Source organism: Bos indicus, chromosome 5 (assembly GCF_029378745.1).
Source record: "Bos indicus isolate NIAB-ARS_2022 breed Sahiwal x Tharparkar chromosome 5, NIAB-ARS_B.indTharparkar_mat_pri_1.0, whole genome shotgun sequence".
NCBI classification, from domain to species: domain Eukaryota; kingdom Metazoa; phylum Chordata; class Mammalia; order Artiodactyla; family Bovidae; genus Bos; species Bos indicus.
This window is the reverse complement of record NC_091764.1, coordinates 12,625,163-12,651,763: the sequence shown is the minus strand read 5'-3', so window position 1 is coordinate 12,651,763 and position 26,601 is coordinate 12,625,163. Positions and strand designations below refer to the sequence as shown.

The 26,601-nt window shown below is 36.7% G+C and overlaps 1 protein-coding gene across 1 annotated transcript in view; it reads right to left on the bottom strand.

Moving 5' to 3' along the window:
• TMTC2 (transmembrane O-mannosyltransferase targeting cadherins 2) overlaps positions 1-26,601 on the bottom strand; it is a 422,793-nt gene that overhangs the window by 109,423 nt on the left and 286,769 nt on the right. The window contains exon 8 of the mRNA XM_019960312.2: positions 11,039-11,160. Coding sequence (XP_019815871.2) covers positions 11,039-11,160 — 122 coding nt within the window. The remainder of the gene's footprint in view (positions 1-11,038; positions 11,161-26,601) is intronic.

Sequence of the window (26,601 nt, the reverse complement as noted above, 5' to 3'; positions counted from 1 at the left end):
TATGACCAGCATATCTCCAAACTGGATCCTTCCCAAGTCTCAGCAGAGTGTGCGAGGAGAAGCATACACACGTGGGTGTTTCAGCATTATTACAGAATAAGATTTTCTCTCTCTGAGAAAATGTGTAAGATCAAGGAAAATGTGGGTCACTAAACAGGAAAAAAATCAAGTACAGAGGTGACACAGAGATGGAACATACTAAGTCTGAACTTCTCTGCCTCTAGATAGACTATTTAATAGTCTTCAGTTCAGGTCTAAATTATCACTGTCAACATCTCAGGCCCTCTTGTTCTTGACTGGAAAAACATGCCATGAAGGTTTCACAGAACTCATTAGACATCAACCTCCCAAACAGTCTTCATCAAATTAGGAGCTATGAATTGATGGGTACACTTTAAGTGGTACTTTTGATGACTTGCTGGAAGCCAACTGTGGATTAGCCTGAGAGTGAGAAAATCCTGAAGGCCAGTCTTTGGGTGGAGGGTGTGGTTCCCACTCTTTCATGGTCTTAATTTCCAAAGAAACCAATGAGGTTCTCACAGTAAAGAACCAAAAAAGATCCCCTCCTGGTGAGGGCAGGCGAAGAAGAATAATCTTTGTGAAATATGCTCTATGATGAATTCAACATATCCAACATCCCACAAAAAAATGACATGGCATGACAAAAGGAAAGAAAGAGTCCAAAAAGACGAAGTTAGCATCAGAACCATACTAAGATACTGAAACATGAAATACGTTATAACTGTCAGAAAAGAAACTTAAAATAACTATGATTAACATGTTAAAGATTCTAATGGAAAAAGTAGACAACATGCAGGAACACATGTACAATGTACGCAGAGAGAAATTCTAAGGAAGAATTAGAAGTAATGCTAAATATCATAACAGAAATCAAGAATAAATTTAATGAGATCATAAGAAGACTCAACATGACCACAGAAAGAATCAATGACTTTAAAGATAAGTCAATAGAAACTTCCCATACTGAAATGTAATGAGAAAAATGAATGAAAAGCACAGAACATCCAAGAACTATAGGAAAACCTCAAAACATGTAACAATCATACCAGTAACTGGAATATCAGATGGGAAAGAAAGACAAGAGGGCAGAAGAAATATTTAAAGTAATATTGATGCACAACTTTCCAAAATATAATAAAGGCCAAACCACAGATCCGGGAAACACAGAGAGCACTAAGCCAGATAAATCCCCAAATAATAAGCCGAGGCGTAGTATTTCCAAACTACAGAAAGCTGAAGACAGAGAGAGAATCTTAAAGTCGGAGAAAAGAAAATACCTATGGAGAAATAAAATTAAGAAATACATTAGATTTCCTGGACATCCCTGGTGGTCCAGTGGTTAGGAATCTGCCTGCAGGGGACACGGTTCTATCCCTGATCCCAGAGGATCCACATGCCTTGGGACAAGTAAGCGTGTACACCATGACTACTGAGGCCTCGCACGACGACTACTGAAATCCACACACTCCAGGGCCCCTGCTCTACAAGAGAGGCCGGCACAATGAGAAGCCCACACATTGCAACAAAGAGTACCCCTGCTTTAATTTTTTAATGTTTTTTTTTTATTGTGGTAAAAGTCGCACAATATAAAACATACCGTTTTAACCATACTGAACTGTACAGTTCAGTGGCAGTAAGTACCTTCACATCGTTGCGCAACTCTCACCATCATCCATCTCGAATTTTGCACCTTCCTAAACTGAAACTCTGTCCTCATTAAACACTAAGTCCCCATTTTCCCTCCCCACTCCCAGGCTATTTAGGCATCCACCAGTATACTTTCTGACTCTCTGAATTTGACTATTCTAGGTACCTTGTATAAGTGGAATCAAACCTAATGGATACTGAAATGTATTTTTAAGGTTAACTTAATATACATCCTATGAAGAGATTTTACCTTTTCTTCTGTGCTATACAGTAGGCTCTCATTAGTTATCTATTTTATACATTGTAGTATATAAATGGAGGAGGGCATGGCAAGCTACTCCAGAGTTCTTGCCTAGAGAATTCCCATGGACAGAGGAGCCTGGCAGGCTACAGTCCATGGGGTCACAGAGTCAGACCTGACTGAGCAACTGAGCACAGCACAGCAAAGCACAGCAGCAGTGTAGATATGTCAAGCCCACTCTCCCAACTTATCCCACCTTCTCTCTCCTTGGTGTCATTGTTCTCTATGTCTAGTGTCTCTGTTTCTGCTTTGAAAATAGGTTCACCTGTACTATTTACTGTTTATGAGGCTTCAGAAATGAAATCTCTCACATTTTAGAATAGATGTGGCTTCATTTACATATATGCCTCTGTGTGTACATCTGTTTGTATAAATACACACACAAACATCCAGATGTTACAAGGGAAAAAAAGGCAACTTTCTTTTGGAAGTGTTGGTCCAATCACTGGAATGAAAGACATTTGTTTTGAAAGTGTATGCGGTCAGTACCACCTTTTAAAAGAGTAAAGCTAATCACTCAGTCATGTCCGACTCTGCAATCCCACGGACTGTAGTCTGTCCAGCTCCTCTGTCCATGGAATTCTCCAGGCAAGATACTGGAGTGGGTTGCAATTTCCTTCTCCAGGGGATCTTCCCTACCCAGGGCTCGAACCCAGGTCTCCTGCAATGCAGGCAGATTCTTTACCAACTGAGCAAAATGTAAACATGGGTTTAAATAAGCATGCTGTTTTAATAACTATAGATGCTCAAATTTTGTTCTATTAAAAATTATCAAACCAGGTAAATATAAAATATAAATTATAAACGAAGTTTAACTCACATTAAAATGTGCTAACGCTTTATTACATAACCGGAGAGTCAACATGATGCAGCAGAAAGAATGACAAGGTGGAAATTGTGATGTTAGGTTATGTTGTACCATGCTCAGTCACTCAGTGGTACCTAACTGTTTTGTAACCCCTATGAACTGTAAGCCCACCAGGCTCCTCTGTCCATGAGATTTCCCAGCAACAATAATGGTGTGGGTTGCTATTTCCTTTTCCAGGGAATATTCCTAACCTAGGGATCAAATCCATGTCTCCTACATTGGCAGGCAGATTCTTTACCACTGAGCCACCTGGGAAGCCCAGTATCATCTTATTTACCCCTAAATATGCTTTTCAAGGGAGAAGGCAATGGCACCCCACTCCAGTACTGTTGCCCGGAAAATCCCATGGATGGAGGAGCCTGGTGGGCTGCAGTCCATGGGGTCGCTAAGAGTCGGATACGACTGAGCGACTTCACTTTAACTTCTCACTTTCTTGCATTGGAGAAGGAAATGGCAACCCACTCCAGTGTTCTTGCCTGGAGAATCCCAGGGACGGGGGAGCCTGGTGGGCTGCAGTCCACGGGGTCACACAGAGTTGGACACGACTGAAGCGACTTAGCAGCAGCAGCAGCATGCTTTTCAAACATAGCATCATGATTCTTAGATATAAAGCTAGGTATGATTATTTCACGTGACTTTCAATGCCTGAGAATTTGAGTATTTTGATTTTACTATTTCTGAGAATATCTGGCAAAAGAAAATATCTCTTAACAATGACTTTCAATAACTGACATAAAAAAGCAGAATAAAAATCTGAGATACTTCAGAGGTACTTGGATTCGTAGGTCACTTGGCGGCAACAAATAGAGTAATTATAAGATCGATTTTATAACTATACCTAAATTTAAAAAAAAGATTGATTCTACATATCAAAATGCATAAAAAGAACTATCAGATTCATTATGATTTAGACTAAAGATAATACAACGATAAGTGAATTACTGCCAGAATGCCAGTAAGTTTAGATGTGGCAACTTGATATAAAATGCTTAGCTGAACACGGCATTGAATCAAATTTTCTTCTACATTCCATTCAATATTTCAGTAGCACAATATATGTGATACATGCCTTCTCTTTTCACAGAATAAGTTTTGTAACTTCAATGGTATGTATCCATAATAATCATTCAGTGAGTCACAGGAAAATTTTTTGTTTCCTGCTCCCTCTAATCTAAACATGACTGTACGGTGATTATAATAAAACAAAGGAACCTAAATGTTAGTCAGCGTGCAAAGTGGGAAGAGTTTTGCTTTAGAGAAGACGAAATGGAAAAATCATCTCAGCTCTAAACAGTAATCATCATTACAAAAGGCCCAGGAAGCACACAGGGCTGCACACCCAGATAAACTGCACTGACACCTCTCTAGCCTGGGGTAGGGAACTTTTCCATGGAACTTCAAGTACTTTCACAACCGGAGTTTTATGTAGCCCAATTAACTTTGGCTAGACATAGAAATCTGGCTCAGTACTTCCATGCGGTAGCCAAAATAAAGGTTTGCTGTATCAAGAATTACTGTCAGAGTCTCCCATATCCTTCCTTCTCTCTTACTAACCTAAATCTGGAAAATAACCTAACGGCCAAGTTCCTTTTACTACAATTTAGATCAATACTAATTTTACTGGCTCAAAAAAACTATAAAATATTTGGCTGAAATAAATTGAACAAGGACAAAAGGAGGACCAAAAACAAGTAAGGATGTACACACAACTGAAGTATATACATGGTTTTAGAAACAACTATAAAACCATACGAAACATGGTGATAATGGAAACTTATTCCTTCCTTTCTCAATGCTTGTCCAATTTTAAATTCATGGCATTAGTCCTAGGTAACAAAGTTCAAATAAGGAATAAATCACAATTTTAAAGAGAACTTGTGTTTAGTATTTTAACTGGACATGACATTGGTATGAAAGCTCTATATATTCTATAGTTGGGTCACGCAGGCCCAGCTATATTTAAACATGGAGGCTACCAATGACCCTAAAGCAGAACTATTTTCTAGGGCACCCTGGAACATTGGTGACTGAGGAACATAGGACCTTAAAAGTGCCAATAGCCAAAAACAGAAGTCCTAAGTTCATGAGCTATAAAGCTTAATAATAAAAATGTGTTTACCCATTCAAACTAAACTAGTACTTAGAGGTAATGCCTAAAAATAAGCTATTTTCATACCTTATGGGGAGGCAGGAGCACTAGCTTACTTTTAGCATCTCTAATCAGGTATAAAAGAAAGGAAAGCATCACACAAAATTATTTTATATAGAATGGATATTAACGATGCTTAATTAAGAAGTACTTGAGGATGTCTCCAATTCTACTATTGAGTAGCTTATTTATTCTTGGGACATGTCCTAAACCTTAGAAGCTCAGTTTTCTCATTTATAAAAAGAAGGTAGTACTCATCAAAAAGCTTCATGAAATAACACATATCAATCACAGGCATTCAGGAGATGTACACCCTCTTGTGCCTACCTCCCCTTCCAGGGTCTTGAAAATTATACTGAATCCACTCCACAATCAGGCCACTCTCATTCATTTATTCAGTATATACCACTGGGAATTAGAGTGATGCCTTAGCATGGATAGTAAATCTCAATGCACATGTTGGCAAAAGGAGATTCAGACTAGGGAAACAAGAATATTTAAAAATGAGCTACCTGTACACCTTTAACTTACATAGCTTGTCGTTGTTATTTAGTCACTAACTCGTGTCCAAATATTTGGAACCCCTTAGACTGTAACCTGCCTCTTGAGAAATTTGTATGCAGGTCAGGAAGCAATAGTTAGAACTGGACATGGAGCAACAGACTGGTTCCAAATAGGAAAAGGAGTATGTCAAGGCTATATATTGTCACCCTGCTTATTTAACTTATATGCAGAGTACATCATGAGAAACGCTGGGCTGGAAGAAGCAGAAGCTGGAATCAAGATTGCCGGGAGAAATATCAATAACCTAAGATATGCAGATGACACCACCCTTATGGCAGAAAGTGAAGAGGAACTCAAAAGCCTCTTGATGAAGGGGAAAGAGGAGAGTGAAAAAGTTGGCTTAAAACTCAACATTCAGAAAACGAAGATCATGGCATCTGGTCCCATAAATTCATGGGAAATAGATGTGGAAACAGTGGAAACAGTGTCAGACTATTTTTGGGGGCTCCAAAATCACTGCAGATGGTGACTGCAGCCATGAAATTAAAAGACACTTACTCCTTGGAAGGAAAGTTATGACCAACCTAGATAGCATATTCAAAAGCAGAGACATTACTTTGCCAACAAAGGTTCGTCTAGTTAAGGCTGTGGTTTTTCCAGTGGTCATGTAAGGATGTGAGAGTTGGACTGTGAAGAAAGCTGAGCACCGAAGAATTGATGCTTTTGAATTGTGGTGTTGGAGAAGACTCTTGAGAGTCCCTTGGACTGCAAGGAGATCCAACCAGTCCATTCTGAAGGAGATCAGCCCTGGGTGTTCTTTGGAAGGAATGATGCTAAAGCTGAAACTCCAGTACTTTGGCCACTTCATTCGAAGAGTTGACTCATTGGAAAAGACTCTGATGCTGGGAGGGATTAGGGGCAGGAGGAGAAGGGGACGACAGAGGATGAGACGGCTGGATGGCATCACTGACTCGATGGACATGAGTCTGAGTGAACTCCGGTAGTTGGTGATGGACAGGGAGGCCTGGTGTGCTGCGATTCATGGGGTCACAGGAGTCGGACATGACTGAGTGACTGAACTGAACTGAGACTGTAACCTGCAGGCTCCTCTGTCCACGAGATTTCCCAGGCAAGAATACTGGAGTGGGTTGCCATTTAATCCTCCAGGAGTTCTTCCTGACTCAGGGATCAAACCCATGTCTCTGTGTCTCCTGCACTGCCGGCGGACTCTACAGCTGAGCCAATGGGGAAGCCCAGCTTATATAGTACTATACAGCAATTACATCTAAACAAAACTGGGGGAAATGACACATGCCCCGCCCTTACATAACTTAACAAGAAATACAAAGGAGGGTGCAAGGACAGTGGCTAAGATTGTGAAATGCCTTATACTAAAGATATAAAAAGATAAGTAAAGACTTACTCTCCGCCCCACATTCAGGGTCAAAAGACATAGATTTATATCTGCCATTCAAGGGGAAAAGTGCCACTACAGAGATACTGAAAATCAGCACCATGGAAGTATAGAGAAAGGAAAAAAAAATAATCGCTTAAAAGACGCAGGCAAGACTTCACAGAGGGAAATAAAATTTGAACAGGCAGAGAGAGGAAAAGAACATTTTTGTCAGAGGAATAAAAAAGGATTTGATCTATGGAATTTGTCATAGCATTCTGGGAAATCCTAAATCTTTTTGAACTTTTCTAAATACTATCTATACTAAAAATTCTGAAAGAAAATTTTGTACAAAAATGTTCTGAAAGACATACCACTAGCTATAATAAAAGCACCAACATTTTTGTTTTTGTCCAAGTTGTTTCAGAAAAATGTAATTCTTTATATGAAATCTTAATATACGATACAAGTCTAATTTTGTTGCAAGTCTGTTGCAAAGTACGTATTGCATCTTTGGTCAGTTCTGATGGAACAGTAAAAACACCATTCCATTTCTTTTCCTCTCTCTTCAGAGTAATAGCCAATTCCATTTTATAATATTTTATATTTAAAGCATTCAGAAGTCAAAATGTGTGGCATTTTCTACCTTGCCAATTTCATGTTAAGTCAATGGCATTTCACCAGGCTAAGAAACCCAAAATTAGACAAAGGCAATCCACTGGGATCAGAAATTTGCCAAATCTCATAATTCAAAAAGAAACTATTAAGGATGGTTTTGGACTTTCTGGCACTGTGAGTTTAAGCCATTCCATAATAGGGTTTATATTTCATCTAATCAGCAAGTTGGAAGCTATAAAAGTTCTGTTGGGGGCAGGGATTAGAATTTGAATTGTAATACATGTCTTTTCTTCCCTTCCTTCCATATGTTTGAGTAAATTAAAACTGCAAAATTTTGTTTTTAAAAATATCGTGTTAAAAATAAAGCAGCTTGTAAAATCATAGTTTTAGTACAGGAAACTTAAAATATTCAGGCTTGAAAACAAGAAGGAAAAATAAAGGATACGTGGTTTCTATATACAAAGTTATGTCACAGTCTAGGGATATTCAGAATTAGGTACAGATAAGTTTTCAATGTTTTTCTTTTCCAAGTGATTTTATTGGAGGAAAGATAAATCAGGCATTTAAAAATTTTATTTTTGATGGTGGTATTCTTTGAACGTGGCCATTTATCAATCTAATTTAAAATGTTTATATTTTAATTCCATAAGAACATATAAAGGCAGTAGTTGCAGCAAGAGGTATATATGAATTCTCTTCTTATGTGGAGCTGTGTGAATTACCACCCTATCAGAAAAGGAAATGGAAAAGGTTTTCGTAAGGTAAAATACATTTTTTCTAACTGATTAGACTAGACATAGTATGATCTGGTAAATGGCGCAAAGAGCAACTCATACCCTGCAATTCTGAGTCATGTTCTTTCCCTTTCTCTGTTCCTTATTTTTTGGGGCCCCACATTAATTTCTTTAATAATTCTTTCACATATTTTATTTCATTTTTTTTATTTGTATATGAAAACATTTCCACATCTTTATTCTCCTACCCTTCAAATGAAAATTGTTTTGCCATCACTTTTTAATTTCTAAAAGCTCTTATTTTTTCATCTTTATTTTTTTATGTCATCCTGCACTCCACAAAATGCTATACTACCATCTCGAACGATTTTTTTTCTTCTGTTCCCTCATTTCCTTTTGCTAATCATTTGTTTCAGCTCCAATCTTTTACATTTGAGGGTTTCCTAATATGACAGACGATCTCTGATTGCCCATTGTTATTTTACAAGTTGAGTTAATAAAAGCTGAATGAATTCCTTAGGCATAAACGTGCTTTCTAGACTGAAAAGAGTCCCTTTTGTATGTGTGGTTAGGGAGCAGGTCATTTTCAGAGATCTCCAAATGTAGGTATATGGAAATCTTTTCCCCAGAGTGATTCAGTTTCTCCAGATAAAAATGCTACCATTTCTTGGGCGATGAGGTTTGTGTATATGTGTTGCCAGTTGGGGGTATCAACTCTTGTGTAGTTGTATTCTGCATGTAATAGGGGAGGGGTATTGACAGTCTGAGTACTCCCCTGGAAAACATTTGACCAGTCCTCTTGTCATTCCCCTCTGCATTCCACCCTCGACTGGGCAAGCTGTTGCAGAGTTAGGGAGCTGTCTCATTCAACTGCTTCACCGCTAAGAACATACCTTCCCTTGACCTGCAGTGAGTGCTTGGTTACTAGGGCTGTGCACACGGGGAGAGACAACTGATTACCCTATTTTATTCTCCTTAATGCACTCTCTTCTACATCAGCTACCACCAAGTCTTGAGTCTCTAGATTTCTTATTTTTATCCCATTCCAAACCTCCTTTAGACAGTGCTTTATTCAGTTTTGATGAATCAGTTCTAACACCTTTTTCTGCTACCTGAGTTTCAAAAATCAACTTAAATTTCACCTCCCCTCCCATTCTGATTGTTCCTACGAGGTTATTCCCTCTCAATATTTTATTCAGTAAAAATTTATTCTGATTTACTCACACAATCACCATTTCTGTGCTCACCGTTCTTTTTAAAACCCACTCTGTAAATCTTCTAGATTTAAATATGTCTTTTCAAAAGACACGTTTAGTATCATCTTCAGCTAGAGTTTTCAGTGAACTGACTTTAATTTCCTGGCCTAGGAATTCCTTGCTCATTCAAGTAAAGTAAATTCAAAACCCAAACCCCAGTGAGGGGAGGACAGTGGTGACAAATTCTCTGCAAAGATTTCAGATTCCATGCTGAGAAAGGCAAACTTTCATGTTGCCCTCTTTTATCAGTATGTGAACTTTTTCTACATTGTTCCTTCACAGAGGATATGAACTTTCCTACTTTATTCAGACACCTAATTCCTGGCCTTCTGTTGGTTCAAGACTTCATCTCATATTCCATCAAGAAGGAAAGACAGACAATAAGCTCCTTCCCATGGGTTGTTAAGACTAGTAAACCATCCCAAATCAACTTTAAGATCAGCCTACTGTTTACTGTTCTGGTGTTTAGTTACTGCTTTATTTCCATCCTGGGGAAATTCTCTTCCTACGCTTTGAGCTCAGCCATGCATTAAGAGCATATCTCTTGTATTTTATTAAGCATACTTAGATGTGTTGTAGTGAGACATTTTCTGGTTACTTGGTCTGCCTATATAATCTCTTTAATAGCATTTTAGTGGTATCTTAGAATGGAAAGGTAGTACTTGGTTTAGCTTATCATCTTCTATGGGAAATAACATTATTTTTAAACAATTATAAGATACCTTTCTATGAATTTACTTAGGAATTACTTTCCTGACCATTGTCTCTATGTTTTGCTAATATTAACTTATTTTTAGTAACACTGAAGAGAAATTAAGGGATATGATTAAAATAACATAGACAATAGATTTAGATTCAGACTGAAGGCTAGTTGTACCATATATTAGTTGGTGAGCTCAGAAAAGTTATTTAAATATTTTAAACAATCTCTTATTGTAGAAAACAAAAAAAGAATATTATTATTACTTGAAGCACATAAAATTACAATTTTTTGTAAGTCACAGTGGTTGACTATAAACAAGTCCTTATGCTTCCAATATCGCTTTCATAGAAATATGTCCAAGAGACTCATCATATAGTGGGTAGCCAAATTATGGGTGCATTTCTCTTACAGAATGACTTCCAGTTAACAGGAATTCTAGGTGCCACTGATGGACACACATGCAATGTCTTATATAATAGTTGCTTTTTGGAAACAATCAGGTATTATAGACAATCTGGGGTTAACATTGGCTTACAGAATATAATCCTTATGCAAATATTGCTATTTTGACAAGTTCATTATATAATCACATACTTTGGGTTCCCCATTTATACATTTCAACTAAGTTACATCAAGGATACACATCATACTTTATCTATGGCAAACCCCATAGCCAAAGAAACTCATTTTTCTATATTTTTTGTCTATTGTTCTAATTTAGTATGACCATCAATACATCCTAACAGTGTAGATTAACTGGCCAGGAACAGGTACCTCAGACCCTATCTACCTCAATCTGCACAGGAGAACCAATTTCTAAAGGGTGAAAGAGACAGTTACTCACTGTTAGAGCAAGCAGTTTCCCATAGGTAAGATGAGCAGGGATGTGGTCAGTCTTGGATCTCAGTGATTCCATATACCAATGCTCTGCTTCCGGGAGCATGCTTAACCGCATGTACGCTTCACCTGACAAGAGAATCAAAGGAAAATCAACCTGACGTACAGTTTTCCAAGAACATTTGCAACAGCATCATATCACATGTTTATATTCCACATGTGTTTATATCACATGTTTATACATTTTCAGATTCTGTGAGAAGTACTCTCATCCATTATCTCATTTAATTCCCCTGAATCATCATCACGTCGATTTCACAGATGAGAAAACTTGTGTTTGGCAAAATTAAGTGAAATGCCTAAGTCAAAAATGTAGTATGCAATAAAGCTTTGATTTTTTTTTTAAATCTAGAAATGTCTCACTCTCAATCATATGTGCTTTGTTACCATTTCATTTTTTAAGGTTGGGTCTTTCTTATCTACAATCATTTGTTCTTTTTATTCATATTCATTCTTTCCTTTACAAACTCAAGTATTTATAGAATAACTACTAAATGGAGAGTATTATGCAGGACCTAATCAACCAAAGTTCAAGGTCCTACCCACTAAAGTTGAAAACTCTGTTGAGAAAGTAATGTTAAATGAAGAAGTTAAAGGGAATTCCTTGGTGATCGAGCGGTTAGGGCTTCATTCTTCCACTGTAGGGGACACAGGTTCAGGCCCTGCAGAAGCAATGGGGCATGGGTTTGGTCCCTGGTCTGGGAACTGAGAGTCCATAAGCGATGTGGCCATGGGGAAAAAAAAGCTAAAAATATTTGGTATGAAGCATTGGTGCTAGATCTTAGATTTTTCAGAAATTATTTGCATTTTATATTTTAATAAGTAAAGTAGAATTTACCAGTTTCATTTGGAAAATCCAGTGAATATGTGACAATTATTTAGCATGCCCATTACCAAGTGCAAAGCTAGTCTAAGGCCTTTCAGCCGTCAGCTATTATTTTCAACTTATATAAATTTTGCCCACCAAATAGCTTTTTATTAACAGCCAAGCACGAGAAAAAAATCAGAAATAAGCCAAAAGTGTATCAGTTACCTTCTTATCACCACCTGCCTCTCCTTTCTACACTTATAGTTTGAAAGAATATTCCACTTGATAGGAAGATTAGATTGTAAGATGATTTGTGTGTTTAAGTTAAATAGTATAGTTATATTAAACACTTCAAATGTAGAAACTACTCAATTTCTGAGACCAAGCAACAAACTGGTGACCTGCATTATTTTTCAAGCAGATTTTTATAACAGCTTAACTAATCATAAGTGTGATGGCTCTTTCCATTTAGAGGAATAATCAGAGGATTTTCCTAAAGGTATCACCCACACTGGTTGTACATCTTTGCTTCAAAGAAAGAGCTAACTTCCTTTTATTTTAATCAAATTCTCTTTACATTACTACAGTGTTGTCAATACAAATATGTTTGATGAATTGAATTGATCTGCGTCTCCAGGCCTTTTGAGTGCCCTTTGCTCATCAGTTAGTAAAAAATATTGGTGACAAATTACATGTAACATAAACAAAAATGTATGTACCACTCGCACATCTATGTGTTTCTAGTTCTGAAAACAGCCCTTAAACTATAGTATCATAAAAATGATAGCTTGATTTTTTTTTCCTAAAGCTTAAAACATGTTTCCATTTAAGAAGAATTTGGTTAGACATAATTAAGTGCTCAGGCTGAGATGCAAGAAATACTGAAGCAAAGACCGAAGACTAGAATAAAATACACAAAATACTCATAGTTGTTAAGATTGGTAGGATTAGGTACAGATTTTTTTTTCATGTTTCTGTAATAATTATATTGTCTTATTATCATATCTCATAATAAGTAAAACACTGTCAGGCAATTTTCTTTTTAAAATGTTGAACTAATAAACATTTCCAAATAAAGCAAACAGTAATTTTTCTTAGGGAGAGTGAACCATTTCTTTATACTAAATATTAGATATGATTTATATAAAATATAAAATCAAATATTTAAAAATTTAAAGCAATTAATGATAAACAAAATTCAACTATCTCTGAAATGGATTATAAAGCCAGTAGAAATTTCAGAGTCAGACCTGAAAGATGGGTCTGCTTTATGAGGTTCTGTTTGGAATTAATCTGAAATTCTACTTACAGTCTTCAACTGCTTATAGATCACTTTTTAGAAGTTGACAATCATTGCATTTAATATGGCTTCTACTTTCAATTTATTTAAAAAAACGAATTTGTAGAACAGTAAGTTATCGGCACAGAGAAAACACAGGAGAATCCTAAGTCCATGGTTGCTTTTGAGATTCAAATTTTCATATTTAAGTGGTTGATGTTTGAAAATCATTTCAAAAAGCATACTCCTCCTTTGTTCCAAGTCAGAAATCTACCATTATTAAAACCCATTTTGAAATGAAATATTATTAATTTGCTAACTACTTAACTTGACCTATTTTGTTCAGTAAGAACTCATAAGCAACTTATTAAGTTATAAAGCTAGTGAGGTGGGAAAATATCAAAGGATCATAAATAAAAAATATTATGTAATAATGTATCTTGGCAAGTATATAAAAAATGTAAATAACTAGCTTCCTTAGGTTCTATACATTACAACTTAGAAACACTTCATGTAATCATTCGTTGTATCTCAGTAATAATGATGACAATAGCACTCACTGAATGCTTATTGTGAATCAGGGTAACAAACTACCAGAAGCAAACATCTGACTTACATGTACCCACTCCTCCCATCCTATATCTTTGGGTGCACAGAAGGTTTTCTCACTTAGCCCCACACGGGTCCTTAACACCTCACCCTCATTCAGCCAGTGCCAACTAACTTTTAGATTACGTTTGTGAGATGAAATGTATTTTCAGTCTCTATATTAGTTGCTCTGTACCTCATTTTTTTTAAATTAAGGAATGTCCTTAATTAACCTGGATTTTACAGATGAGAAAATTGAAAACCAGAGTAGCTAAATTAAACACACAAAACCATAAATGTAGAAAGCTGCAGTTCAAACACAGGACGACCTGATCTCAGTGCATTGCTAATCTGTTGGTAGTGAACAATCACTAAATTCCCAAGTCTCCAGATCAGGTGAAAATTATACTTTGTCTCACTCACGGGAAACTGTTTTCTAGCTTGTGATACACAGGCCATCAAGTTCATTTCACTTTGCCTTGAGCTTATCTATTGAATTAAAGGACTAAGAAAGAGCAATAATAATCCATGGCTGACCTTTAAAAACGTTTCTGCCTCAAACTGGATTCAATTCTTAACAGGGAAATATCTAGCATATAAGATGTACTTTAGTTCTTAAGGTTAACCTTAACACAAAAACAGCCCATAAAGTGGTAATAAAGACGCAAAACCAAAAATGCAAGAAAATAATCATGGATGAATTTAAATGTGTGTAAAAGGCAATTCAATAAAGGTTCAGGCAATAAACAATATAAGCCCAAGTACTTGCTGTATTCCTGGCATGGCCAAGGTAGGAGCTTCATATTTCTAATTCATATAAGGGGCTTTTTATGAATGAGGAAGAAGGCTCAGGAATAACAAGTGACCTACACAGCTAACAATCCTATCTTATAAGATTTGGGGACTTTCTTGACATGCCAGTGGTTAAGACTCTGTGCTGTCAATGCAGGGGGTGTGGGTCTGATCCCTGCTTGGGGAACCAAGATCCTACATACAATGTGCTGTGGCCCAAAGATTAAAAAAAAAAGTCTGAATGTCTTGAAAGCCCATGCTTTTTGCCACTGCATCAAGCAGTTACCAACCATATAAAGCTTATTACTTATTGAATATCCACTGAAGTATTAAACGTATTACCTTTATGCATTTATATTATTCTTACACTGTTAATTAGTATTGGTCTCATTTTACAAATGAGGTCACTATGGGTTACTGAGCTTAATCAACTTGTTCAGTGTTCAAAAACAAGCAAACGACTTGAAGATTTGGATTAGATTCTATTTTTACCATACCATTTAGTTCAAATATGTAAAAAAAATTAGAGAAGAAATAAAATAATTGCAAAAAATACCATCACTGAATTCAGTATTAGGAGAGAGAATGGTGTATATGTAATCCTTCAAGCTTGATTAAAATAGTAAAATCATAAAAATTCCATAAAGGAAATGATCACAGGAAAAGAAAGTTCAGTAAGTTCAATAAGGAAGAGAATGAAGAGACTTTATTGGGAATAGGGTGCAGGAAGGTGGGTTAAGTCATCTTTTGTGGTACTGTAATTCTTCTTAACTTACAATAATAGAAAAAAAAAAAATGTTTACAGTACCCAGGAGGTAAGAAGCAATGATGAGTATTTTTCTTTCCTATCCTACAAAAAAAAAAAAAAATGACATAATAGAAGCACTTTTCATAAGAATTCAAAGATGTGGTGTGTGATGATATAGTGATCAGGTTCATCACCCAGATTTATTTCTGCTTCACTCACAGACAAAGGGGATTTGGATGTCTCCAGGCTGGCTTCAGGCAGATATAAACCAGTTTCAGATGTAGAACAAATAATGTCACTCTTCCTCCCTAAAAACCCCTGAATCTAAATAACCCAGCAAAGGCTAACTCCTTAAAGGAAAGAATGCTAGATTATTGATGATGTAAGAGTCCAGATCTCAGTGATTCTCATGTTTCAAGTTACCGGACAGCTCTGGCTTGCAGATAAAGAATAGAGCATACAGGGGTACATATTACCACTATCTGCTAGTCTTACCTTTTGTTTTTCCTGCTTTTCCACAAAATAATACATTTCTATTTCTATATTTCAGTTTAGATTCCTCTTTTTTTCCCCCTTTTAGATTTATTTAGATAGACGTGGCATAAAGCATTGTAAAAGTTTAAGGTATACAACATTATGACTTGACATATATTGTGAAATGACTACCACAATAAGGTCACTTGATATATTTCATATAGTATAGATAAGACATAATGCTTGTTTCCCTCGATGTGCGAATTTTGAGGATCTACTCTCTAAGCAAGTATATCATATAGCAGTGTTAACGATTATATGATATTGTACATTGTATTGAACATTAGGCTAGTGCAAAAGTAATTGAGTTTTACATTGCTGAACTTTGCTGTTTGATACTGGAATACAATCTTAAACAAATGTGGCTACGTTATACATCATTTTAATGTGCACTTCTCAGTTCAGTTTTTTTTTGCTAATAACTTATTACTTCTGTTAATTTTACATTTATTTTAGACTATATAAATGATGTTAGACAAAAAGCAAACTCAAGTGATTTTCTTATTCAAGTTCAAAGAGGTCAGAAAGCAGCAGAGACAACTCTCAACAAAAACAATGCATTTGGCCCAGGAACTGCTAACAAAAGTACAGTGTAATGGTGGTTCAAGAAGTTTTGCAAAGGAGATGAGAGCCTTGGAGATGAAGAGTATAGTCACTGGCCATCGGAAGCTGACAAAGACCAACTGGGAGCAATGAGCAAAGCTGATCCTGTTACAAGTTCAGTTCAGTTCAGTTCAGTCACTCGGTCATGTATGACTCTTTGCAACCCCACGATTGCAGCACGCCAGGCCTCCCTGTTCATCACCAACTCCCGGAGTTTACCCAAACTCATGCCCATCGAGTTGGTGATGCCATCCAGCCATCTTATCCCCTGTCGTCCCCTTCTCCTCCTGCCCCCAATCCCTCCCAGCATCAGGGTCTTTACCAATGAGTCAACTCTTCGCATGAGGTGGCCAAAGTATTGGAGTTTAGGCTTCAGCATCAGTCCTTCCAATGAACACCCAGGATTCATCTCCTTTAGGAAGGACTGGTGGATCTCCTTGCAGTCCCAGGGACTCTCAAGAGACTTCTCGAACATCACAGTTCAAAAGCATCAATTCTTCTGCACTCAGCTTTCTTCACAGTCCAACTTTCTCATCCACTCATGACCACTGGAAAAACCATAGCCTTGACTAGAAGGAACCTTGTTGGCAAAGTAATGTCTGCACTTTTTATATGCTATCTAGGTTGGTCATAACTTTCCTTCCAAGGAGTAAGCGTCTTTTAATTTCATGGCTGCAGTCACCATCTGCAGTGATTTTGGAGCCCCCCAAAATATAGTCTGACACTGTTTCCACTGTTTCCCGATCTATTTCCCATGAAGTGATAGAACCAGATGCCATGATCTTCGTTTTCTGAATGTGGAGCTTTAAGCCAACTTTTTCACTCTCCTCTTTCACTTTCATCAAGAGGCTCTTTAGTTCCTCTTCACTTTCTGCCATAAGGGTGGTGCCATCTGCATATCTGAGGTTATTCATATTTCTCCAGGCAATCTTGATTTCACCTTGTACTTCCTCCAGCCCAGCATTTCTCATGATGTACTCAGTATATAAGTTAAATAAGCAGGGTGACAATATACAGCCTTGACGGACTCCCTTTCCTATTTGGAACCAGTCTGTTGTTCCATGTCCAGGTCTAACTGTTGCTTCCTGACCTGCATACAGGTTCTCAAGAGGAAGGTCAGGTGGTCTGGTATGCCCATCTCTTTCAGAATTGTCCACAGTTTATTGTGATCCACACAGTCAAAGGCTTTGGCATAGTCAATAAAGCAGAAATAGATGTTTTTCTGGAACTCTCTTGCTTTTTCCATGATCCAGAGGATGCTGGCAATTCGATCTCTGGTTTCTCTGTCTTTTCTAAAACCAGCTTGAACATCTGGAAGTTCACAGTTCAAGTATTGCTGAAGCCTGGCTTGGAGAATTTTGAGCATTAATTTACTAGCATGTGAGATGAGTACAATTGTGCGGTAGTTTGAGCATTCTTTGGCATTGCCTTTCTTTGGGATTGGAATGAAAACTGACCTTTTCCAGTCCTGTGACCACTGCTGAGTTTTCCAAATTTGCTGGCATATTGAGTGCAGCCCTTTCATAGCATCATCTTTCAGGATTTGAAATAGCTCAACTGGAATTCCATCACCTCCACTAGCTTTGTTCATAGTGATGCTTTCTAAGGCCCACTTGACTTCACATTCCAGGATGTCTGGCTCTAGGTCAGTGATCACACCATCGTGATTATCTTGGTCATGAAGATCTTTTTTGTACAGTTCTTCTGTGTATTCTTGCCACCTCTTCTTAATATCTTCTGCTTCTGTTAGGTCCATACCATTTCTGTCCTTTATCGAGCCCCTCTTTGCATGAAATGTTCCCTTGGTATCTCTAATTTTCTTGAAGACATCTCTAGTCTTTCCCATTCTGTTGTTTTCCTCTATTTCTTTGCATTGATCACTGAGAAAGGCTTTATCTCTCCTTGCTCTTCTTTGGAACTCTGCATTCATATGCTTATATTTTTCTTTTTCTCCTTTGCTTTTCACTTCTCTTCTTTTCACAGCTATCTGTAAGGCCTCCTCAGACAGCCATTTTGCTTCTGTGCATTTCTTTTCCATGGTGATGGTCTTGATCCTTGTCTCCTGTACAGTGTCACGAACCTCCATCCATAGTTCATCAGGCACTCTATCAGATCTAGTCCCTTAAATCTATTTCTCACTTCCACTGTATAATCATAAGGGATTTGATTTAGGTCATGCCTGGAGAATCCCAGGGACGGGGGAGCCTGGTGGGCTGCCATCTATGGGGTCGCACAGAGTCGGACACGACTGAAGTGACTCAGCGGCAGCATACCTGAATTGCCTAGTGGTTTTCCCTACTTTCTTCAATTTAAGAAACAACTACAAGAGAAGTTGGCAAAGAACTTAATATGGATCATTCTATGGTCATCCAGAAATTGAAACAAATTGGAAAGGTGAAAAAGCTCGATAAATGGGTGCCTCATGAGTTGAGTGTAAATCAAAAAAATAATTATTTTGAAGTGTTGTCTTCTCTTATTCTACACAAAAACAAACCGTTTCTAGATCTGATTGTGACATGGGACAAAAACTGGATTTTATACGACACCCAGTGGTGAGCAGCTCAGTGGTTGGACCAAGAAACTCCTAAGCACTTCCTAAAGCCAAACTTGCACCAAAAAACAGTCATGGTTACTGCTTGGTGGTCTGCTGCCCGTCTGATCCACTAGAGCTTTCTGAATCCTAGTGAGACCATTACATCTTAAAAGTATGCTCAGCAAATTGATGAAATACACTGAAAACAGCAATGCCTGCAGCTGGTATTGGTCAACAGAAATGACATAATTTCTGTTGGGGCCAAAACAGAAAGGGCCCAATTTTTCTCCACGACAACACCTGACCACACATCACACAACCAACATTTCAAAAGTTGAACGAATTGGGCTATGAAGTTTTGCCTCATCTGCAATATTCACCTGACTTCTCGCCAACTGACTCTCACTTCTTCAAGCATCTCAACAACTTTTTGCAGGGCAAATCTTCCACAGCAGGCAAGAGGCAAAAATGCCTTCCAAGAGTTCCTGAAATCCTAAGGCATGGACTTTTATGCTACAGGAATAAACAAACTTATCTCTTATTAGCAAAAAATGTGTTGATTGTAATAATTCCTATTTTGATTAATAAAGATGTGTTTGAACCTAATTAAAATGATTTAAAAATCACAGTCTGAAACCACAATTACTTTTGTACCAACTTAATACATCCCTAGTATTTTGTAGTATAACTGGAAGTCTGTACCTTTTGACCACATTCATCCAATTTCTCCTCCCTCCAAATTTCCTATTTGAAAAAACAAAAAAATTTGACTACTTTTAACAAAAGTAGTCACTCTTTACTCTTACAGTAATTGTTAAATTTCTTTTTTTGAATTCTTAAATATGTATCTTGCATATCAATTTAGATTAGCCAATGTGGATAACTCATATAATGGTAAACCTAAAGTTTAATGAGACAGCATTCACAGTTGCCTTCTGGTATTTATAATCTTGTGACAAAGAGATATGTTTATCATATATATTTATGCTATCAAAATTTTCTAAGATTTTTTTAGGTGTACATGAAACAAATAATACAAAAAACTTTTAAAAAATTACTACTTAAAATTTCAGTTGTGTTTAAAAATGTAATTTCCTAGATATCATGTTTTAGAATGAAGTATCAGGGAAACAATAAAACATACGGTAAACGGCTGGGAGCAAAGTCAGAGTGAACAGAGAAACATGAGTGGAAAAGGTTATGAAAAACACAGAACTTCATATACCTTGGTATAATTTAAGGAGTTATGAAAGCTTCAGAAGTATGCTTGCAAAATACTGGGACAGCAGCACCCTGGGGAGAAATGCTATCTTTGTAAAAGGCCTCACATAGGTTACAGCATTTTTTTCTGGCCTCTAAAGAATGGGCACGTTCAGAATATAGCCCCACATGGTTTCTAGCAGATTTCCTCCTGCTGATAGAGTGAAAGCATCTCATTCTCATTACTGCAAGTGTTGTAGGATACTTAGCCTCAAAGTTAGGCATTCTATGGTAATCTGTCTACTTTCCAAGCTTTCCCAGTTTGAGGAACAGGCTGGTCATTAAGGTCATCATTTCTTTCTCATGGAATGCTTATTTTCCATTTAAGATACCAGGTTTGTTTCAGTGGTTTTTATAAGTAGTGTTTCTCTGTGCTGGTCAGTTTTCTTCTAATGAGCACTTTACCCATCTTATCTTCATGTTTGTTATTATTTATTCTATATATGTTACTGTTCTTCCCTTAGAAACTAATTTTGCATTGAATATTAAAATGAAATAAATATTTTAATTAATTGACTTATTAACTTGGTTTGTCTCATCTGGTAAAATTATTTATAATTATGATGCAGCACTGAATTATGAGTTATAAAAAAAAGAATGATAAAATGACTGGGTTTCTAATCCTTATCTTGCCATTAGAACTTTGTATGGTTGTAGACAAACAGGTTATTTGAAAGGGACTTAATTTTTTAATTTATTTAATTTAGGTTAATTGGAGGATAATTACTTTACAATATTGTGATGGCTTCTGCCATACATCAAGATGAATTGGCCACAGGCCTACATCTGTCCCCTGATCCTGAACACCGCTAAAACCTCCCTCTCCACCCATCCCTCCAGGCTGTCACAGAGCACAGGCCCGGGGTGTCTGGCTTCACGTAGAACTGGCACTGGCCATCCATTCCGCATGCAATAACGTACATGTTTCAGTGCTCTTCTCTCAGGTCATTCCTCCCTCCCCTCTCCCACTGAGTCCAGAAGTCTATTCTCTGTGTCTCCATTGCTGCCCTGTATGTAGGATCATCAGTACCGTCCTTCTAGATTCCAGATATATGTGTTAATATACCATATTTGTCTTTCTCTTTCTGACTTACTTCACTCTGTATAATGGGCTCTAGGTTCATCCACTTCATTAGAAGGGCTCTAGGTTCATCCACTTCATTAGAACAGACTCAAATGCATTCCTTTTCTAGCCGAGTAGTATTTCATTGGGCATATGTTCTACAACCTCCTAACCCTGAAAGGGCCTTAGTTTTACCACCTACAAAATGAGGAGCCAATACCAAATAACTTTTTAATCTCCCAAATTAGATAATAATTTATAGACAATCATTTCCAGTAATCTGTATAGTTGTTTCATAAATCAGCGACAATACCCTAGTTTAAGGAAATGTCAAATTGATGGATTTTCTAGACGATCTACTCAAGACTGACTAGATCAAGTCCTGATTACTCCTTGGAATTTATTTTTAACATTTATATATTTATTATCTAATTACATCTACTCATTGTTGAAAGTCTGAAAAGTGGTGCTTTTATTAAATTAAATGAATTCCATCAATCATAGTTACTGATTAGTAAAATTTTGTTTTTCCACAATTTATTTAAACATTAAAAGAGTAAATTATAAGTAAAACAATTTGCTAGTTTTAAATATTTAGGTTCCTTCTAGCAGTTTACTGTATTAAATAAAAATATGCTATATTTTCCAAAATTATATGTTCTCATTCAATATTAATTGCTTGTGTATTCAAATTCCCCTCCCATATTCTTGTAGGTACTAAACCTGCTTTAGCAATTATCCTTTTCTTTTTTTTAATATACATCTTATTATCTTAGAACACATATACAGCAGTGAAATCCTTGAACTAACGAAAATGCATATATGGTTGTTTTGCTTTCTGGTTTCTCTTTTTTTTTTCGCTACACTATGGGGCTTGTGGAATCTTAGTTCCCAGAGCAGGGATTGAACCCAGGCCCCCGACAGTGGAAGCAGAGAGTCCTAACCACTGGACAGACAGGGAGTGCCCCAAAAATGCATGTTTTAACAATTTTTTTCCACAAAAATTTAACCATCATTATTTTTTAAATGTGAGTCATTGTTTAATGATTTTAAGGCAGCTTTTAATTAAGACATCTATCTTTCTCTATGATAGGCAAAATACAGTTAATAGCTTTTCATCAGACTATTTTAATTTTTACACATGCAAATCAGGTTGACTTTTCCTGTGTAAATTTACCACTATCTATTATACACAAAGAACTATTCTCCACCATAGGGATATATATTCACCTTTAATTATATAGTTTCACTATTAAAATTAGCTGCCTATCCCATATGAAATACATTCTGCCATGTGGTATGAGGCAGATAGCTAATTTCATTCTTTCCAAACATTTAATCAATTCTCCTAGGCAAACTTTTATGAAAACTCCCTTCCCTCAACGATATTTAATTTTACATTTATTATCTATAAAACATAATAAATTTTTATCAGTTTCTAGGGGCAAGTCCTTATAGCATCAAATTTAAGAGAAATCCTTGAAGCTAGAAAGGCTGTTTTTAAAGCAAAGAGGAAATGCAGGGGAAAAAACTGAATATGTGTTTCATTAAATTGAAACGCTAATCTTGAGGAAAGAGGTTAAACTTCAGTGAAAGTTTAAAAGGTTCCTAATACCTAGTGTTAAATACTGAAATGATGTGCCATCAAAATTTAACTTGAAAAACAGCCAGAAGCCTATGTCAATATAGCTCTTTTTGCAACTGGGTATCCTGAAATTCTCTAGGTTTATCAATTTCCTTTATGCTTTCAAGGAAATAAATCACTAAAAACAATCAATCAACAAATGTGGGAGACAACCCCATAGATTGCTCAGAATTTCCCAAAAAAGAGAAAATGAGACTCTGTATGTGTGTGTGTGTGTGTGTGACCCTCTCCCTCCAAATATAATACTATCCACAATTTAAGGGACTAGTTCTGATAGACAGAGTGCCTGATGAACTATGGATGGAGGTTCCTGACATTGTACAGGAGACAGGAATCAAGATCATCCCAAAGAAAAAGAAATGCAAAAAAGCGACACAGCTGTCTGAGGCGGCCTTACTAATAGTTGTGAGAAGACAGGAAGTGAAAAACAAAGGAGAAAAGGAAAGATATACCCATTTGAATGCAGAGTTCCAAAGAACAGCAAGAAGAGATAAGAAAGCCTTCCTCAGCGATCAACGCAAAGAAATAGAGAAAAACAATAGAATGGAAAAGACTAGAGATCTCTTCAAGAAAATTAGAGATACCAAGGGAACTTTCATGAAAAGATGGGCTTGATAAAGGACAGAAATGGTATGGACCTAACAGAAGCAGAAGATATTAAGAAGAAGTGGCAAGAATACACACAAGAACTGTACAAAAAAGATCTTCACAACCCAGATAATCACAATGGTGTGATCACTCACGTAGAGCCAGACATCCTAGAATGTGAAATCAAGTGGGCCCTAGGAAGAATCACTATGACCAAAGCTAGTGGAGGTGATGGAATTCCAGTGGAGCTATTTCAAATGCTGAAAGACGATGCTGTGAAAGTGCTGCACTCAATATGCCAGCAAATTTGGAAAACTCAGCAGTAGCCACAGGACTGGAAAAGGTCAGTTTTCATTCCAGTCCCAGAGAAAGGCAATGCCAAAGAATGCTCAAACTACCGCACGATTGCACTCATTTCACATGCTAGTAAAGTAATGCTCAAAATTCTCCAAGCCAGGCTTCAGCAATATGTGAACCGTGAACTTCCAGATGTTCAAACTGGTTTTAGAAAAGGCAGAGGAACCAGAGATCAAATTGCCAATATCCACTAGATCATGGAAAAAGCAAGAGAGTTCCAGAAAAACATCTATTTCTGCTTTACTGACTATGCCAAAGCCTTTGACTGTGTGGATCACAATAAACTGTGGACAATTCTGAAAGAGATGGGAATACCAGACCACCTGACCTGCCTCTCAAGAAACCTGTATGCAGGTCAGGAAGCAATAGTTAGAACTGGACATGGAACAACAGACTGGTCCCAAATAGAAAAAGGAGTATGTCAAGGCTGTATATTGTCACCCTGCCTATTTAACTTATATGCAGCGTACATCATGAGAAAAGCTGGGCTGGAGGAAGCACAAGCTGGAATCAAGACTGCCAGGAGAAATATCAATAACCTCAGATATGCAGATGGCACCACTCTTATGGCAGAAAGTGAAGAGGAACTAAAGAGCCTCTTGATGAAAGTGAAAGAGAGTGAAAAAGTTGGCTTAAAGCTCCACATTCAGAAAACGAAGATCATGGCATCTGGTCCCATCACTTCATGGGAAATAGATGTGGAAACAGTGTCAGACTTTATTTTTCTAGGTTCCAAATCACATACAGAAATTAAAAGACGCTTAATCCTTGGAAGGAAAGTTATGACCAGCCTAGACAACATATTCAAGAGCAGAGACATTAATTTGCCAACAAAGGTCCGTGTAGTCAAGGCTATGGTTTTTCCAGTGGTCATGTATGGATGTGAGAGCTGGACTATAAAGAAAGCTGAGTGCCAAAGAATTGATGCTTTTGAACTGTGGTGTTGGAGAAGACTCTTGAGAGTTCCTTGGACTGTAAGGAGGTTCAACCAGTCCATCCTAAAGGAGATCAGTCCTTGGTGTTCTTTGGAAGGAATGATGTTAAAGCTGAAACTCTAGTACTTTGGCCACCTGATGCGAAGAGCTGACTCATTGGAAAAGACCCTGATGCTGGGAAAGATTGAAGGCAGGAGGAGAAGGGATGACAGAGGATGAGATGGCTGGATGGCATCACCGACTCGATGGACATGGGTTTGGGTAAACTCTGGGAGTTGGTGATGGACAGGTAGGCCTGGCGTGCTGCAGTTCTTGGGGTCGCAAAGAATCGGACACGACTAAGCAACTGAACTGACTGAAAAAGATAATCTCACAATAAAATAAAATGGCTTAATAGAACTGAAATATTTAGAGACTACTAGAAATATATGCAAGGAAGTTATAAATTGTGTTGAGAAAAACCCAAAGTTTACTCCAGAAGGAAGAAAAAAAAATGAGTAAATGTATTACTAGTTTGGGATTAATTAATGAAAATAACAGTATTCAGAAAAATAAGATACAAACTGCAGGAAACCATCAGAAAACTATAATAAAAGCATTTTTTATTTTATACACATCTTAGGAATGCACTTCATACGTATGGATTAAGCAACATGACTCTATAATATGTAATGAATAATGTATTTTATACTATAAAATTTTTTATGAATGTTAATCACTAAGAGAGATGAGAAATTTAAAAATTCATCCTATTGTCAATGAATACTTAAAATAAGGTTCTACTAACAGCTCATAGAAACTCATGCTCATAATTACATATTTGGAGGGAAAAAAAAGACTTGCAATTTGAAACAAAACTCTTCATGTTCCGTTTTAATGCTTTGTTCAATCTGAATATGACAATAACTTTTATCATTATAAATAAAATCACAACTTATGTAACAGCTCATGGGGGAGTTAAACTAGATTTTCTTGTAGAAAACAATCTCTCCCTACCTATTAGAAAAAACAGATATAAATATATACACAGCAAAGGACATACAGTTCGTAATGTATTTAATTTTTAACTTCATTTGTATTACTGGTCTATTCTAAATATGTGCAACAAATGATCATTTTCTCGACACTAATTTTTAAGACTGTATTTTTCATACATGGTTTTTTCCTTCTTCATGATTATGTCTATTTCATCTCAATGTCATCAAAACTGGCATCTTTTAAGAATGCCAGGATTTGAAATTTAGTTAATTTTCCAAATATAGCATAACAATACATTAATTTTCTAAGAACAATCCCACTGATATTTCTTAACCGAGTAGAAGACTCATTCCATGGAAAGTATCCAATGAAAGAGCAAATTATACATGTTTTTTCTCATTTACTTCTACTGAGGCCTCAGAAAACATATTTTTAAAGAAGAATATATTGAAACTATTTGGGAATCAGATATTAAGGGTATAATTAGGTATTAATGAGTATATTAATTTCTTTATAACTCAATTTAAAAATAAAGTTTTTAAGCTTCAGTCTTTTCCTTTACCACTAAACTGGAAAAAATATGAATTAATGTAACAGGTGGGCTTGTGTGGTTTTAATAGCAGTGAAATATAATCAACTGTCTCATATTTCCAGGAAAGCAAGCGACATCTAGACCTAAGCATGATCCTGCAGCAACCCTAGCATGAAAATGTTCAAACTCCCCATAGGGACCATATATCTTCTGGTCTTGGGTTTAATTGAAACTTTAAACAAAATATATTACCTATTTAATGCAGCT